The sequence below is a fragment of the Morone saxatilis genome, unplaced genomic scaffold (genome assembly GCF_004916995.1).
Source record: "Morone saxatilis isolate NCDOM2014 unplaced genomic scaffold, NCSU_SB_2.0 Contig15, whole genome shotgun sequence".
Classification (NCBI taxonomy): Eukaryota; Metazoa; Chordata; class Actinopteri; family Moronidae; genus Morone; species Morone saxatilis.
The window spans coordinates 26,139,109-26,156,672 of record NW_023339707.1 but is presented as its reverse complement, the minus strand read 5'-3'; the positions used below and the strand labels follow the sequence as shown (position 1 = coordinate 26,156,672).

The window sequence follows — 17,564 nt, the reverse complement described above, 5'->3', positions numbered from 1 at the left end:
TGCTTCTAGATAAAAAAAAGCTCATTCTAAGGTAACAAAAACACAACAATTCTTATTTTCAGGTGATTAAACACTAATGAAAACAAACCTATTAATATTATATTACAGTGAAGCTTTAAAGGACATTTTTAACCAGATACATTTGTATCACAGATTGTATATTTAATATCTTCTTAATGCAGTTAAATAAATCAACTGTTGAGTTTTCACAAGACATTTAAAAGAAAAAACTAATATATAGGTTTTAAAGTTGTTTATTTTTTTCTGACTTTTCCCGATGTTTTACTGTGAAACATTGACCTCAACAAAATCACCTCTGTATTAATTCTTTCAATCTTTGTTTAAAAACGATTACGTCATTAAAACTTCTAAAACTGCAAATAAGAGAAAAAGTTAGAAAAGTTACCTTTTGTTGACTGGAGTTTCTAAAATGCAGTGTTGTAGTTGTATAGTAAGCATTGTGTATGTGTGTGTTTCAGGTCCAGGTCTGGCCTTTATTGCATATCCAATGGCGGTCAGTTTGATGCCGGTGGCTCCTCTCTGGGCGGCACTCTTCTTCTTCATGCTGCTGCTGCTGGGACTGGACAGTCAGGTGACCAACACATAGAACACAACACATAATATATAGTAATATTACGTTCGCTGCTTCCTTCCTGGCAGCCTGACATTGGCTTTAAGGTTATATAAGAGACTCACTACAGAGATAGAAACACTCTCCACCAGACTCCATAGTTAAAACACTCATTTTACCTCACAGATCATCGTAACATCGTAATAGAAACAGAATAAAACTCACCAAAACCGTCTCTGTTGGTGGAGAGAGACACCATGTGACTCTGTCCGTATATACAGAACAGCTGTTTGCTGATATATTAATGTTCATAATCTCATGTATATAATGACTTAAATCATCTAAAGTACACTACAACTACTTTACATTAACAGGAGCTTCCACCCAGGACATCAATAAAGTTATATCTGATCTATCTGTATTGAATATCCAGTCTTTGTTTTGTGAAGATAGACTAACTGTCTGTCTCTCTGTGTGTCTCAAGTTTGTCGGGGTCGAGGGTTTTGTGACTGGAATTCTGGATCTGTTTCCTGGAAATAACCACCATCGCTACAAAAGGGAGATCGCGGTGGCAATATGCTGTTTACTGTGCTTCATTATTGACCTCTCCATGGTGACACAGGTCAGCTCAACACTGTAAATGTAAAATTCACACTGTTTTAAAAACTGTCCTCTCTGAGATGGAACTTCTGACTGAACTTAAGAGAAGAGAAAACAATAAAGGTCAGCTGATCAGTTTAGTGTTAAACTGACTTTGTGCTGCAGGAAGTCAAACACTGAGCTGTCTCTGTCTCTGCAGGGAGGGATGTACGTCTTCCAATTGTTTGACTACTATTCGGCCAGTGGAATGACTCTGTTGTGGCAAGCATTCTGGGAATGCATAGTAGTTGCCTGGGTCTACGGTAAGCCACACACACACACACACACACACACACACACAGTGTAGTGTTTCACAGTGAGGTATTTGCATGCTGTGACATAGTGAAGTGTATCAGTGAAGCGTCTGATCTCAGAATAGGTGTGTGAATACTTTTGTTACATGATGTTACAGTAGAGAAGGTCACAGTTCAGTCTGTTTTAGTATATTGTCTCATAGTACAAAGTTTTTGACACAATAGAGTGTGTCATAGTATAAATTTATCTTAGCAAAGTATGTTATAGTACAGTATGCCAAAGTATTGTACATGACAGGAACATATGCCATAGGAAAGTATGTCATAATGTAATATGTCAAAATGTAATAGTATAGTAAGTCATAGTAAATGATACAATAGTTAAAATCTAGTAGTTTGCATGTCAGTGTTTTTCAGAACATACACGTCAGTAGAAGTTAAAATATGTCAGGGATTCATTCAAGTTGCTGCAGCATTTTCATCTATTTGTTTATGATTGATGACTCAGGTGCTGACCGCTTCATGGATGATGTAGCTCGTATGATTGGCTACCGGCCATTCCCCTGGATGAAGTGGTGCTGGTCCTTTATAACTCCATGTGTCTGCATGGTAAGACTGAACAACACCAGTCCTGAAACCCTCAGACACACCACAGCTTTCTGAACTCTTCCCTGTCCATCACATTGTCTCAGTAATTAGCATACAACGCTAGCTTCCACAAGAAACATTCAACAAACACAATCTTTAATGAGAAATTCAGAAAGAATTACAACATTATAACCACTTAATTTGATACATTTACATTCTGCTGGAGGTAAGTAATTGTTTACAAGTTCCAAATAAGTCTTAAGTCTTTGCACTCCCAAGTCCTAACAAGTCATATAGCTTCAACAAACGTAATTACAGTTTAACAACATAGTAGTAATATATCAAATGTACACAGAGCATGAATGCTTTGAAGAAAGGTACAATGAAGATTTTCTGAGTCACCCCACTCCCACAGGTGATTCAAAGAAAGCTGCATTAGTGGGGAAACTTTCATAATAAGTTGCCAAAAAATCACAACATTAATACAATGAGTAATTAATACTAAGAAGTGTAGACGCAATATTATTCATTAACTAAACTCGGAGTGGAGACGTGTTGAAAAGAGCCAGTTGTGGTGTTTTAGTCCTGTTGAAGACATTTTCCATGACGTTGGCCTCCTTTTTACTCCTCTGCAGGGAATCTTCCTGTTCCACCTGGTGAACTACAAACCGCTGACCTACAACAACGTGTACGTGTACCCATGGTGGGGCGAGGTGATCGGCTGGTGTATGGCTCTGTCCTCCATGCTCTGCATCCCCGTCAGCCTTCTGTACAAACTCTTCAGAGCCAAGGGAACCTTCAAAGAGGTCAGCGATCACCAACAGTGGACATAGACAGTGAAACTTAACACTAACGTTTTAAAAATAAGCTACACAACATTTTACAAACTTCTTATGTACACATACAAGTAAATGAGGAAAACACTTTATTATTATTATTATTATTTATTTAGGATATAGGTGAAACATTTCTCAGTGATGATAATGGACTGAGGAAGACAACCGGCCACAGTGTTTGAGCCACAACAATATATAACTTTAATAATGTGGTCTAACCAATGAATGAATGCAAACAAAAGGTGACTTTAAAAGACTTTCTAAATATGGTATTCAGAATCAGAATCAGAAATACTTTAATAATCCCCGGGGGGAAATTACTTAAATTTATTTATTTATTTTAGCAGCAGTTAGGGATAAGCTATGAATTGTGACAATTTTGAATCAAATTGTGATCTAACAATCAAAATTGAATCGTGAGATACTGAAAGATTCACACCCAGTAGTTTGATGACGTGTAGCTCAACGTTTAGCCACAGGGCAGCTTTAATGAAGGCAGGTGGATCTCATCTGTAGGTCTTTTAATGTTTCCTGTTATGTGTTACAGCGCTGGGCCCACCTGACCAATCCAGTGTGGGGGGTCCATCACCTGGAGTACATGGCCCCTGACATCAAGTCCCTAACCTCGCTGTCCCCTGGCACTGACGACAACAAGGTCATCATCTTTGAGAGCGTCATGTAGGCGGGACTCCACTGATCACAGCATCTTCATCTCCACCCGTCCCACCTATGACAAGATGGCCGACACCTCACCACCACACACCCAACCTTCATATTTACCTCCACCCGGTACCAGACCTCAGAACGGACTCTAGAAATGATCAATCAGCCAGCTTCCTCAGATCCATCCATTGTTTGTCTCCTCGGATTAACCGTGCATCCACTGATCTCCTCAGCTCCTCCGAACGCCACCAGGCAGACCAAAGCTACGAAGATTTTTCACATCTGCAAAGGACTGAAGGAATCAGATAGTGAGGCAGCCCCTCCAGGAGTGGTTTTATAATTATGGCAACAACAAAATGCTTCCTTTTTTTCCAGATTCTGACAAAAATTTGTGATTAAAACCAGCAGAGTTCTTTAACCGCAAAGGGCTTCGATTCCTCTGGTTCTCATAAAGAAAATGTAAATATGAATTCTCCTTGACTATTTAAAGGATGAAATGCAGAAATTTTTCACACTAGTCAAACCCTGGAGGGGCGGAAGAAAGCTGGAGAGATGTTCTTCCTGATGGAGTCTCACTGTGTTCAAAAACAAAGACGCTGCTGGACGTCAAGCTTCCTCCAACTTGGACGAAGGGTATCAATGCAATCTTGTCTTGTGGTGGGCGAATTGGACACGCAAACATACACAGACCCGATAGACCGCCATTACGCACGCACTGCCTGTGATTATCTCATCATCATACAGCACTGGGACTGTCGCTTGCTGCTCAAGCTTTTTCTTTTAGCTGCAATTTTGTGATATTTGAGCTCAGAGTTTAAACCTGTAGGTAAAAATGTAAACTTTAAGACACTTTAATGGGCTGTGTGTGTGTAATGGCTGTTTATTAAGACAGAGTTGTAGACAGACAGACTGACCCCCCAGAAAATTACCAGAGGTCATTTGCTTAAACAGGGTTTAAAAATAGCCAAAGATGGTCTTCTACTTCTTCAGTCCTTTGGTCAAATGTAAGAAAAGAAGCAAGGTGGCGTCCCAGGGTTCAGTTCCTGGAATTAGTAACTTCAGTTTAGTCATCAAGACACTTGAGAGGGTGTCCGAGTTCTGTTCTGTATCACCACGTGACCAACTTAAGAGTTTGGCCCCAGGACTGAAGTGTAAAAAAAGTTTGTGCTATAGAACAACCAGCGGTCAACGAATGCATGCTGCCAGGAGGCCGAACTGACCTCTGAACGTATCGTCAGGCTCTCCCGGTTCTGCTTTGGTCTCAAGTTGAACAAGCTTTGACTCTTGTCTTTTCAGCTTGTTTGTGAGCACTTTATGTGACACTTGGATTGTTATTGATCTGAAGTGTAAAACCTGTAGTCGGTATCAAACAGAAACCGGATGTTTCGACATATCAGCACAGCTCGTTTCTGTCCTCGTTACTGTGAATCACCAGCTCCTACTACTGATCCTAGAACAGTCCAGACTCCTGAGCAGCATGTGGTTCTTCGACCCACTGACCTCCGATCTGTTTTCGACAGTCACACCGAGGCTTGATTCACTCAGGCAGCAATAGATGTGATGTTAGAAGGAAAGTTCCAGTGGGAATTCAGTCGTTGTTCTTCTGTTTTTGTCCATTCATAGTGAATAAATACTTCTATATTAATCACAACCATATTGCATCCAGCTGACTGGGTAGTTTCAGTCTGTGAAATCAAGGCCCGATTTGACAAAGTTCAGAATTAAACTGAACTCGAAACCACTCTACAAAAAAGGGAAAAGATCAAATTAAAAGCTGAAAACACACTGGATCTGACCTTTAACCCCTCCATGTTCTCTATCTGACCTCCTTGTGAGGAGGTTCAGGTCTGTGTTAGAATCAGGTCAAAGGTTGGGCTTCGTTCTGTGTCCCCAGGTCGACTTGAAGTGCCAAACGGAGCGATATACTCGCCCTGCAGGGCTGATCCCAGACCAGGGCTCCAGGCTGCCAATATCAACCCGTTCACTCTTCTTCTTCTTCTCTGCCTCGTCTCATCGGTCCCATTAACGCTGAAGTCCTCCCTCCGAACATCGCGCTCTCCTCAAACGATGGTCAATGCTGATTGGTTTAATCACGTTCACGTTCTCAGTTTTAGGCCTGAATATTTTGTGCCAGAAATTTTATCCAGAAACTGAATTACAGCTGACCCTTTCTAAGTCCCGCCCCTTTTTGCTCTGTCATCCAATAATAGTTGAGCTAGCCTCGGTCAATTTCCTCCTGAACAGACACATTCAGAAGATGGTTAAAAGATAAAAGAGACATATATATAGTCACATCTTAAGTTAGCTAATGTTAGCAAAATGCTAGCTAATCTACATCAATCGTTAGCAAGCTAGTTGGCTATTAATAATTAGCTAGCTAGTTACATCTAATGTTAGTAAAACTAATTAGCTAGCTAATGCTGATGTAGATTGGGTCAACTGGACAGTAAAACAATAATAACTGGTTTCCTAGGTTGAACAATAATAATAATAATAATAATGATAATTACAGATTAAGGAGGCTATCTTAATGAAACTAATCTTACACTGAATAACTGACCCTAAAACTTGGACCTACAGGTGGATCCATTTATAGACCAATTTGTGTGAAGTACAAAGAAACGCATCGGTAACCCTGATACTGAAATGCAATAAATCATTTTAAAGATTTATTTTAATCTAAACTCTCAAATCTAGATATTGAAATCAGCCTGAAAAATCCAGTATTGGTTGGGCCTCACGCCTCACACCTTAGTCCAGAAGCACCAACAGAGCTTCACTGGGTTACTGGATCTTTTTAAGGTTAACTTTACGTTTTCCTTGGTGGGCAAAAACTAAAACTTGAAGGTGGGTCAAAAGCAAACATTATTGTATGGTATTATAAGATGGATCCCAAGTTCCCTTAATTGACTTCCTGCGCAAAGTGTCCGTCAAATTATGAAAAATGATTTCATAATTAGAGATCAAACATATTTAAGGAGGATTTTTACTTCACAAAAAAATTAAATTTAAATATATTATAATATATATAATATTTATATTATGATTCTTTTTGCTCTCTGGCCAAATCGAACGTTAAGGCTCTACAGTCGCTGTTAGTGTGCAGGCACCAGATTTGTTAGCAGCCTGACTGATTTTAAGAAAGCATTGAAATTACTTTAAGAGTGAATTCGTATTTTTAGCGGCAGTCAGATGAGTCGGTGGAGAGATGAGAGCCGGAGGACTCAGCTTGTTGCCAAGCGTTGCCTTACGTCGTTGTCTTAACTCTAGAGCCCGTACGGTTGACTAGCCAAACCCAGAGCCCTACAGGACGTCCTGTGTAGGGCTCTCTGTTTAATATCCCACAAGTCAGCGTTCTGTGGGGCATGTCTACAACTCTGTCTCCTAGCAACCACTCACCATCCACCTATCACGGGGAAACAATGATTAGAATGTAAAATATACTAAAACTACATACATTTGCACATTGTTGTACAATAATGTTGCTAGCACTTTTAAAAAGACTCGTGTTAGAAATCGTGTTTTGTTTTACATATTGTAAAATGAATCAGAGATTTATTTTGTGGAGGCTTTTATTTTGCTGATACATACAGTATGAAAGATATATATATTGAATATGTGTGTTATCTATATTTGATGCAGTATGTAAATGTGATGATGATTTCTGGCTGATTGTTCACATTTTGCCGTCAAACACGAGCAACGCGCCGCATGAAGCTACCACCTCGAGCTTCAGGCTACCTCACTTCTCATTCAGACTTTCGAAACAAACTTCTTTTAGCTTTTAATGCAAACGTCTCATCAGCGGCTGCCAGCAGGGGGGATTATGGGAAGTGTTTCTGGAAATATTTCCCTCCCCAGCCTGTTTAGTGTTGCAGCTTTAAAGGTTCTTCAACACCAATGAAAATATAACAAACTGAAAATCTGACAATAAGAAACTGGCAAAATTCTACAAATTAAAACCAAAACTGTAATGGATTTGTGTGAGAGAGTAAAGTTTTTGTGGCTCTATATCGATAATGATAATGAATTTAAAATGTACTGACATGCGTTGGTGCTGCGAGGCCTTTAAGTGGTGTTTGAACGGCTAATGTGAACAAGCAGCGAGGGGTGGGGCTTTTATTTTGGCGGATTTGCTGCGATGCAGTGATGTTAAGGCTGTCGAGGCTTCGTGTGACTCTGAACACACTACGAAAGGGAATCTTTTCTCTTTACTCTTTTGATTTCTAATTTTCAAAGTGCTGAATATTGACGAGTTTTAGCTTTAGAAGATTTTAGATTTTTTTTCTCTCTGTGTGATTTATTGAATATCAGTTTTTCCTTCAGACCCCCCCACGGCTCAGACACTCAATATTATTTCAAAGCAGAAACAAAAATATGATAGTGAATTAATTTCCACATATTCTACATTCAGGCAGATGGGTATGTATGTATGGATATGTTTAAAAGTGAAGCTAAAAACATTTTAGGACTGAATAACTGCCGACTGCCATTTTAAATAATGAGTGTGTGATGATGGCTGCTCTGTCTGAAAGTTTTTTATTTTAATTTTTTGGCCTTTTATTGCCTTTATTGTATAGTGACAGCTGAAGATAGAAAGAGGGGCAGAGAGAGAGGGGATGAACCCGGGCCGCTGCAGCAACTCCGTACATGGGTCGCCAGCTCTACCAACTGAGCTAACCGGGAGCCCTCTGTCTGAGAAGTTAAGTGGAGAATAAACCGCTCACTACCATCTGAACAGTATGCAGTAGAACAGCTACCTCAATAAGGTGAGTCTGTCCACCTGGACAGACACTACAGCAGAAGGAAAGAACTACATATCCCAGCAGCCAGTGGGAGCTTCCAGACACTATCAAGGAGTAGCCAGTCAATCCAGTCAGCCATTCTGTCTCTTTATAATGTTTATTTTAAAAGCGGCAAAATAAAAACGGAATTCGAGTAATTAAAGAAAAAAATGTGAGGATGAAAACCGACCAAAAAACCAAACTCTCTGGTTTCAACATGAATCCAGGTTTCCAGCCAAAACCATCAGCGCTCACCAAGAAGCACCAGACCAGCCAAAAGCTCCAAAATATTTCAACATCACAGGACGGTTTCTGACGTTGTCGACATACAAGTTGTGATCCTGAAAACCTTTCTAAAAAATCAGATAAATCTGACGCCTCACGTCAGCCGCAGTTGTTAAACGTAATTAAACCCAAACTGAATGAGTAAAGTTACACTTTTACAGTACTATATGATCGATTGCACCTAACGTCCTTTATTATAAAAATGTAACTCTTTTCTGTCTTTGAAATTTTGAAAATTAACCTAAAGATAGTTAATTGGTTCCCCCATGTCAAGGACCCCCCCCACATTGATTAGTTGCAGCTCTGCAGTGGAGCTGATGCTGATTGGCTGGTCTGGAGACTCTCAAACGAGCAGATTTAAAGTGTTGGCATGCAGAGATTATTACTACTGTTTATCAAAACTAGTGAGATTAGAGATAGAATGTTGTTGTAGAGGTCACATGTGACTCAAGTGCCACTAATAACTCTTATTTCACTAATAAAACTAACCTGAGGCAGTATTTTATAACAAACAAACGGACATTAGAAACGTAGAATTGTTTATTTTTTAAAGCAAAGTCGTATCATTGTTTTTTTAAACGTCTCATCTGTGGACGGGAGCCTGGGAGGGTCAGAGGGTGAAAAAAGTACAAATCTACAGCCATTGAAGGCAAAAGAAAATATGAAAAAACAACTTGAAAAAATGAAAATGTACATTACCAAAATCTGATGTTGTTTCATGTCATTCTGTCTTTGTGCTCTTCGGCCAAAAAAAAAACAAAAACCTCTTGTTGTGACAGAATCTTTGATTCAGAACTGTAAACTGGAAATTACATTTAATGAACAATTCACATTGTTCAGTCTGCAGGTAAAACTGTAAGAATCTGATCTCAATTCTGTCCAACAAACTTCACCGTCGGACGGTTTCCTTCAGCAGAGAGCGCCTCTTTCCCAAAAACCATCTGAAGTCTGATTCTCCAAAACCTCCTGCTGTTCTCAGACCAGCACAGAGTGGTTTTCACTCACAACTGCTTTTTTTAAGTTTGGCCGTTTTGAAGTTTATTTTATTTTACTGTAGATTATTATTTTTTTAAATATAATGTCAATGATTTTTATAGCCAAAACCATTGCCAAAGTATTTTTTAACCTCCAAAAAGTACAGAAGCTTAAAGGGATCGTTTGTTTTTTTTGGTTTCTTGTGATCATGAGAAAAATTATTTCCTTTTCTTGACACAATAGGTTGGTTTTATTGGTCACTGGTGCTCCTGAAAAAGAATCAAAGTCTTTCATCATATAAAAAAAAACTTTCTTACCTTCAGATTTTTTGGGAAGCTGAAGAGAGGTCAGGTGTGGCAGCAGTGGAACCAGCAGGGGGCGCTCTCCTCCAGTGGGAAACCCCATCATGTTTGGGCTGGAAACCATGCACGCTAAAACATACAGAGCCGAGGTTTGTGTTGAAATAAGTGGATGAAAAATTAGGTGATGATAAAACAAAAACTCTCACAAGCATCTCATAAACTTTTTTTTTAGTTGACCTCTATTTTTTCAGTGATTCATAGAGTGAATCGTCTGATGTTGTGCTCATTGACGGGTGGTTACTCAGTTGGAAAAACAATCGTCCAATCAGAGTCATCCTTCTATTAGAGAGCCCAAAAAACAGCAACAAGATAAACAGCTGAAACATTTTTTTGCAAATGTACGTAGAAAATGTTTTCAGTACAATATAATATCTAATATAAAGTACAGTATCATCTGCAAACATGTGTAGTCCACAGTCAGAAATGGCATTTCTTCTCTGAGTTAAAACTTAAAAATTAGAAAAAAGACGCTTAAGTCTGGAAGTAAAAACCATTTCACATAACTGAAAATATAAAACTAGATGAATCTATTCCAAATTTTCAACAACTAATATCTCATAAAGAGATTCTGTAGAGAGTTTTTATTTTTATCATTTCATCTATTTCCTGTCCAGGCTGTATGAGTTTCCAGAAACACAAATAATTGACTTCATATCTTCTCTGACTTTGGTGCTGAAAAAAAGATTTTTTCGAGTCGGTTTTAAAGTTCAGTCCCGTCTGTTTCCAGCCCAAACTGAGATACATGGCGACCTCATTCATCCCAGCGTCGGCCATTTTATTGTAACTATGTGTCTCTGTGTGACTTCCTGTAAACCACAGTCTTCCATCCATAACTGTAGATTAGACAATCGATTAGGTGATAAGTAGCTTAATAGCTGTTTTAACGGTAGTAACGACACTCGGGGCTCGATGTTAACGATTCACCAGCCAAAAACTCGATGATGAAAGAGTTAACTTTGTGTCCTGATGATGTCACCTGTGTTTCATTGACTGCCAGGTTCTCCATGCTGTAAGTCACTGTGATCACTGTGCTCATCCACCACCAACTAAACCAACGGCAATAAAACTAACGTCATGACAAACAGCTGATCTGTCTCTGTGGTTAATGGGTTGTTTTCTGAATTTTCCATCAATCATGCAAATTAAATTAAAGTTTTTAGGAGTTTTAGGCAAAGTTGTATTTGTATCTTTACTAAAACTAGTTAAGATTTTTAACACTGCAGAGTGCATGCAGTCTGTATGTAGCCTAAAAAAAAACATTTCAATCAACTGCTTTTCCTCCTCCTCTTAAAGTTTGGATAGGTTGTGAATTTCAAAAACATTTTTTGTTATATTTCTTGAAATTCCCAACAGCAATCGATAATTCACAAAAAAAAAGAATAAGAAGAAAAAAATCTACATCCATTAAAATGTGTTTTTGGGGGAAGTCTGAAGGGAGGGGATTTATTTACTTGGATAGTAATGGTATGGTTTTAGTATTTAAAGTTCCTACAAGGAGCTTTGATTTTGTGCGCATTTTGGCGGCTCCTGTGGACAAAAGCTGTTTCTACCTCCTCGTTTCATTGATTTCAATGGAAATTGGACCTGGTGGCTGACATTAATAACAACTATATAGAAATATCCAATCTTTTCCTTGATGTTTAAACTCTGTAGTACGTTTAAGTAAAAGTTCTAGTAAAAGTAAAAGTCATTTCCTTAAAGTTTCCCAAAGATGTTCACTTAAGTATTAAAGGTTTTCTACTTATTTGGTTAGTTAAAGCGTTGCACAAAAGACCTCAGCCACCAAAGTAAGAACAAAAACTAAAGCTACCTCGGACTCCATCTTAATCTATTTAATTAAATAAAGAGTACATTTAGTCTGGAATAATTCCTGTTAAAGCAATAAATTATAACTTTTAGAGCCATTAGGTTAGGTTACTCGGTTTGTACTGTTGGTAGATTTGGTTTGCAGTAAAAGACATAAAAACAACAAACAACTCAAACATAATAAATATTAACGATAAAGGACAAAAATCAGGACTCACAAATAAATATAATAAATAAAAGAAATAAAAAAAACCCAGATAAGATAAAAGTTATTTATTGAGTTATAAGTAAGTTATTTGTTCTACATCTTGTGAATCAGACAAGTTGTCTTCACACCAGGTATCATAAGCAAACACACAGTCTCCATGGAAACTGCAGGTTTATGGCTGTAAAATTTATTTCAGTGCAGTGAATGCAAAAACCTCAGCTAAAATGAAATTAAGCTTGAGGAGAAAACTTAAGGTCCTGTAGAAAATGAAAAGCCTGGTTTCATTGGGTCCAACAAAGATAAAGTGAGCTCACTTTAACTTTATTTTGAGTAAACTTAACTGGAGCTCAGCTAAACAAAGGAACATTTCAGGTAACTGAAAGCGAAAGAGTCAGTTTGCATTATGAGCTGAAAGACTGAACGGGAGCTCAGACAGGATCCGGCCTCACATACAGTGTGAATGTTCAAAGCTAAATCTCTTAAAACAGGAGTCTCAAACTCAAATTGGCTTGAGGGCCACTGCAAGTACAAGAAGAAAGTGCTTACTAAGATCATACAGCAGCAGTTTCTATACATTTTTATATCATAATTTTATATATTTGTTGATCTCAAAGACACAACGAATGAAACTTGCTCTCTTCATATTAATCATTTTCAAACACCTGCAGGCACCTTGGAACTTGTTTGACCTATTTTGTGCAAACATTTAAATAAAACTACTATAAAAAAAAAATACATAAAAAAAAGAAGAATCATCTTGTAGGCCAAATTATATTATATTTTTGACATTATGTCGTGGGACGGAGGGAGGGGGCTGGATGGCTGGCAGTTTGAGGCTCCTGTCTTAAAACATCTACAGCAAACAGCGGTTGCACCGAGGGGGCAGTAACTGGAAGATCCAGGGGGCAAATGTGATGAAACTTTTTAGAAGATTTTAAATTGTATTTTTGCCTTAATGTGAGTATGTCGATACCAGGACGCCTCAAAAAACTCACTCATATGTTCCCAGGATCTGATGTTCCCTGGTTCTAGAGTTACGGTTGGGGAACTTTGGACCCAAACTGCTGATTTTCTTAGTCTTTTTTCTACTCCAGCTAGTCTGGCAGCTTTCTGCAACCGGTCTGAACTTCCAGGAAGCAGAAGACAGAAATACTAGAGGCTTAAAAAAAGTTCCTGGCCCGAGATGTTCTCCTGTCAGCAGTTTTAGACACAAGGCGCTTGGGTCGGCTGTGAAAGCTGATCTAGAGGCTCGGCAGTGCGGCTCAAACCGGTTTCTAATGCCAAACGGCCGTTTAGACCGACAGCTGCCTTATTAAGACCGAGAGGAGGCGAAGGTGGGACGCTATGTTTAGACACAAGACAGGCAGATGGACGGACGGATGTGTGTAATGTGCAGTCTGGAGGAAGTATTGAGATCCTTTACTGCAGTAAAACTACTGATACATGAGCTGATATTTAATCTTTGCCATATTGTTTCAGCTGTGGTTTAATGCTTAAAAGTAACTGAAGTTGTCAGATAAATGTAGTGTAGAAAAGTTAAGTTCAGCAGTTTGAGAAATACACACAGAACTTCTGATACATTTAAAACCAATTAAATATTTGATTGAACTTTCGTCACTGCCTAAACAATCTTATATCAGGTCCAGTTGGTTGTTGTTGGATGTAAACATTTATATGTACATTTTTCTATTTTTAAAGAATAATTTTTTAGACATTTTTGCCATCTCCTCCTTAACAGTCGGTCTGCCTGCTTGAACGGAACTGATCAATAGTTGCATACGGCTTATCAATATCTGATTCAGTATTAAAGATATTGACCAATGAGCCTCAGAGGGGGCTTGGCTCAGCACATAAACAGACATAAGTTAGCAACCATTGGGCCGATCATCACAAAGCTCACAGGATATACAGTTTCATTCAATTCGACCACTAGGGGGTGCTACAAAGGGTAAAAATGGCTGTGGAATAACACACATAGAAAGCTTTCAGTCAAATACATTCATCAAGGCAAAAAAGGAAAAGCTTAGAATTTTTGCACAGATTTTAGTGTGTGGATGCTTTTCTCCAATGAGTTTAAGAAATGTCCAAATTCTGATTTAGCGTCTTCTTTAAAGGATGTTTCCGTGATCATTTTTCACCATCTAATGGACCAACAAACTGACAGATTCATGGATAATAAAACTAAACAGTAGTCAGTTAGGAATACTGACTGTCAGCCTCTCTTTTGTAATAATACAATTTAAGCCCTTTAAATGGACAAATTATTTCAATTCCAATAATTCACATATACCAGTCTAACCAGTACAGTAGCACACACAGACTTTAAGGGTTTTCCTTAATTAAAAGAAAACCTTGTTATTTAAAGTGAGAACTTTTTTTTCATTTGAGCTTTCCGACCAGAATTATTACTTCATTATACCAAATATTGTGTAACTTCTACATCACTCAGAAATACTCCAGACACCTAAGCAGAGAGTGACGTAAAGGAAGAACGTTTTTATCCAAGGAACTTTCCACTCCTTTCTGGACCTGTGGCAACTGATCGGCCTGAAGGACAGTTTGAGTGTTTTAGTGCTGCAGCTTCCAAAGAAAACATTGAATTTAATTAATCAAAGAACTACAAGGTGATCACAGAGCTGGAGCCGTAGGGGCTGGTGTCGACTTTAATCAGGACGAAATCCAAAAGTTAGGCGATCAAATTTCCCAGAGTGAAGTTTCAGTGCCTCTGGAAGGCCTCAGAGACAACAGCATGATGAGTAAATAAGAAGTCATCATGTGAACGTTAATGTTTTATTACTGTTTGCCTCACAAACTATTTCATCTGTGCCTTTTTTAAAACATGTTTACATTAATTCAATCTAATTTATACCAAAATCTGACTTGAGTTTGGTACAAATGACTCAGAATCTCCACTTCAAGAAAAACAACAACAGATAAACGCATTCAATCACATTTTAATCCACAGCTGCAGGTTCACACTCATGGCTTCCACCCGACAACAACAGTGAACTGAGACGCTTTCAGACGGAGATTTTTACTCTCTAGGAAACAACAGATGCTCAAACCTCGAAAAAACATCCAGGGTCGGTTGCACTACAGACTGATCTTAAGAAAGACTGACTCCGTTAGGACCAGGATTAGTAAAGACCAGCTGGTGCGACCCCTCCTCGTTCTGCAACTGATCTAAAACAACTTAATATGACGACAGTTTGCGATGGTTTGAAGCAGGTTGGACACAGCAGAAGTTTTCACCAGAGAGGGAATCTCAGTCTCCAAGTCACAAAACAATGAGACACATTAACCCTTTAAAGAAAGCTTTTAACTGAAGAACCGGAGCAGAAATCGCCACCAAAACAAGGAGAAAAGAAGATATTTGACACAAACGTGGACATGCTTCAGTTTATTAAAGACACAAAGGTCTTTATTTTCCTGTATGTGTGCGAATATTTGAGTGTAAACAACATGAACAGCTTTTGTTTTGCTCGTACAGAGTGACCTGTGCAGTGCCAATCAATCGCACTGCAGGTTCTCAACGGAACCGATCGGTTCACATTCATCCATCATTGGTTTTATTTCAAAATACAACACAGTCAGTTTTAGACACATTTATAACCTCAAATTTAACAAGATGATTCTTCAAACAAAGCCGAGACGTTTTAAACCGATCAGAATCCACAATGTGCAATAATGTGCGGGAGTCTTAAAGGACATTGGACCTCTGATTCTGGAATGAATCTGTTGCTGCAGGAACCAGGACGGAGGTCCGGGTTCAGTAAACGGAGAATGATCAGATCAGAGAACAGAAACCTCCTCAGTTGACAGTTTCATCCCGATGAAGCTCCGACGGTCGGACATTTTTAAACCACATGAAACGAACCAATCGCAGCCCGGTGAGGTCGGCTTATCTGAAAGAAAGGAAGTGACATCGCCGTCGCCAAGCGGGACGGGGAAGATGAAAAAGATGAAGAAGATGGGGATGAGCTGGAAACAGTCTTCGTCATTCTTAGTCGGATTTCTTGTCGCTGGTGGCCTGCAGACAGAGAACAGGGCGGGAAACACACACATATATTATTAACACATATATATTATTGATAACCTCTAACGGCCACTAGAGGCTCCAGCAGTCAGTCTCCATAAGGCCTCATATTTAAATCTCTTTACAGCAGAAATAAACACGTGTACAGCCTTTTGGTCTCTAGAGATAACTCAAATTATATTAAGGATTAAAGTTATGAATAATTAGGGGCGTGGCCGCTTTGAGTGACAGGTGGTTTCAGTAACCAGGCTTCATTCAGCTCCACCTCTTTACTCATTTGTGGTTTAGCCGGGAGCTGATAAAGTGAATTCAGTTTTTGTTTGGAGATATTCAGTTAGTTCAGTTATTTGTCAGAGCAGATGTTACAGTACAAACATATTGACTCAGTCTCAATGAACAGATCAACCATCACCTCCTCTTGTTGACAAATTTGACCTCACGGACAAAAACTAAAGACATTTCCTGTATAAGTACTCATTATCATTTCACTTAGTGTTTAAGTCTCATTTTCTTTCCATTTCACACCTCGTTTACTTTTAGTTCACTACAATAAACTTTGCTCTCCTACCGATCGTCTGGGACTTCTAACAGCAGTTGTTACGGCGGCTAACCAGCGGACAGTCGCTAATCTGCTGATCACATTTCAGACTACACGACAACAGCTCGACCCGACAGACGGGCAGCGGCGGGAACCACGTTCTGTGTGGTCAGTCACAGCGGAGGACATCTCGAGTTTTAGGGACGCACGATATGACAATTACCTGCTTCTCATGGTTGTACGAGTAACGATAATTTAACATTAATGTAACCTGCAGTTTATCCACACTAGAGGGTGAGCAAGGCAACGAAGGATGGTTTAATATCCATCAGCACACATCAACAGATCCGACTCTTCAAATGTTCATTTTCATCCAAAAACTTCACAAACTACTTTTTCTTTTATTAGAACATTAATTATTAATTATCATCATCAAGCATTCATTTATCAGCTGATAATCACTGAGCATCTCGACTGACAAATAAAGGACGTAAACAAGGTGAGAGAGGATCAGAGGAAAGCTCAGCATCAGTCGGTCTAAAGAACGTGTTTATTCTGTCAACATGGAACCCGATCCATCACAGAACCAGCTCACAGAGCCCCCCGTCTGATGGGCGACGTTTTCTTTCACCCCTCAAAGTCAAGAAGGCCTCGTTAAGCTTTGGCGACCCCTCGTGTGGGTGCTGACCCTCATGTTGGGACCCAGTGTGTTATTAACACTCAGCAGTTTGGAGAGTAGATCTCAGATAAATGCAGAGACATTATTCTATAAGGCTGCTTCAGTTCATGTAGAGCTGCTTTATTACAGGTATTACAGAGGGTCTGTCTGTCTGTCCGTCTGTATCTGTATCTGTGTGTGTGTGTGTGTGTGTGTCTGTTACCAGCAGTTTGCTGTGCTCCTCCAGCAGTCTGTCGTACTCCACCGTCAGATTCTCTGCCTGTTTCTTCATCGCACGAACGTCACTGTCGGACTTCTGCAGAGCTGCAGGACACAGAGCGGGAACACACACACACACACA

At 39.2% G+C, this 17,564-nt stretch overlaps 1 protein-coding gene and 1 long non-coding RNA gene across 2 annotated transcripts in view; one reads left to right on the top strand and one right to left on the bottom strand.

Annotated features, from left to right (window-relative positions):
* slc6a8 (solute carrier family 6 member 8) overlaps positions 1 to 11,041 on the top strand; it is a 24,951-nt gene extending 13,910 nt beyond the window's left edge. Inside the window, 6 exon segments of the mRNA XM_035656862.1 lie at positions 480 to 592; positions 1,056 to 1,193; positions 1,371 to 1,473; positions 1,973 to 2,073; positions 2,688 to 2,858; positions 3,436 to 11,041. Coding sequence (XP_035512755.1) covers positions 480 to 592; positions 1,056 to 1,193; positions 1,371 to 1,473; positions 1,973 to 2,073; positions 2,688 to 2,858; positions 3,436 to 3,570 — 761 coding nt within the window. The 3' untranslated portion in view covers positions 3,571 to 11,041.
* A 3,864-nt stretch (positions 11,042 to 14,905) lies between these two features.
* Positions 14,906 to 17,558, bottom strand: LOC118324495. The gene is made up of 2 exons (XR_004796560.1): positions 17,427 to 17,558; positions 14,906 to 16,001 (listed from the first exon to the last, which is right to left on the bottom strand). It is a non-coding gene; the product is annotated as an uncharacterized LOC118324495 (long non-coding RNA).
* Positions 17,559 to 17,564: the final 6 nt, after the last annotated feature.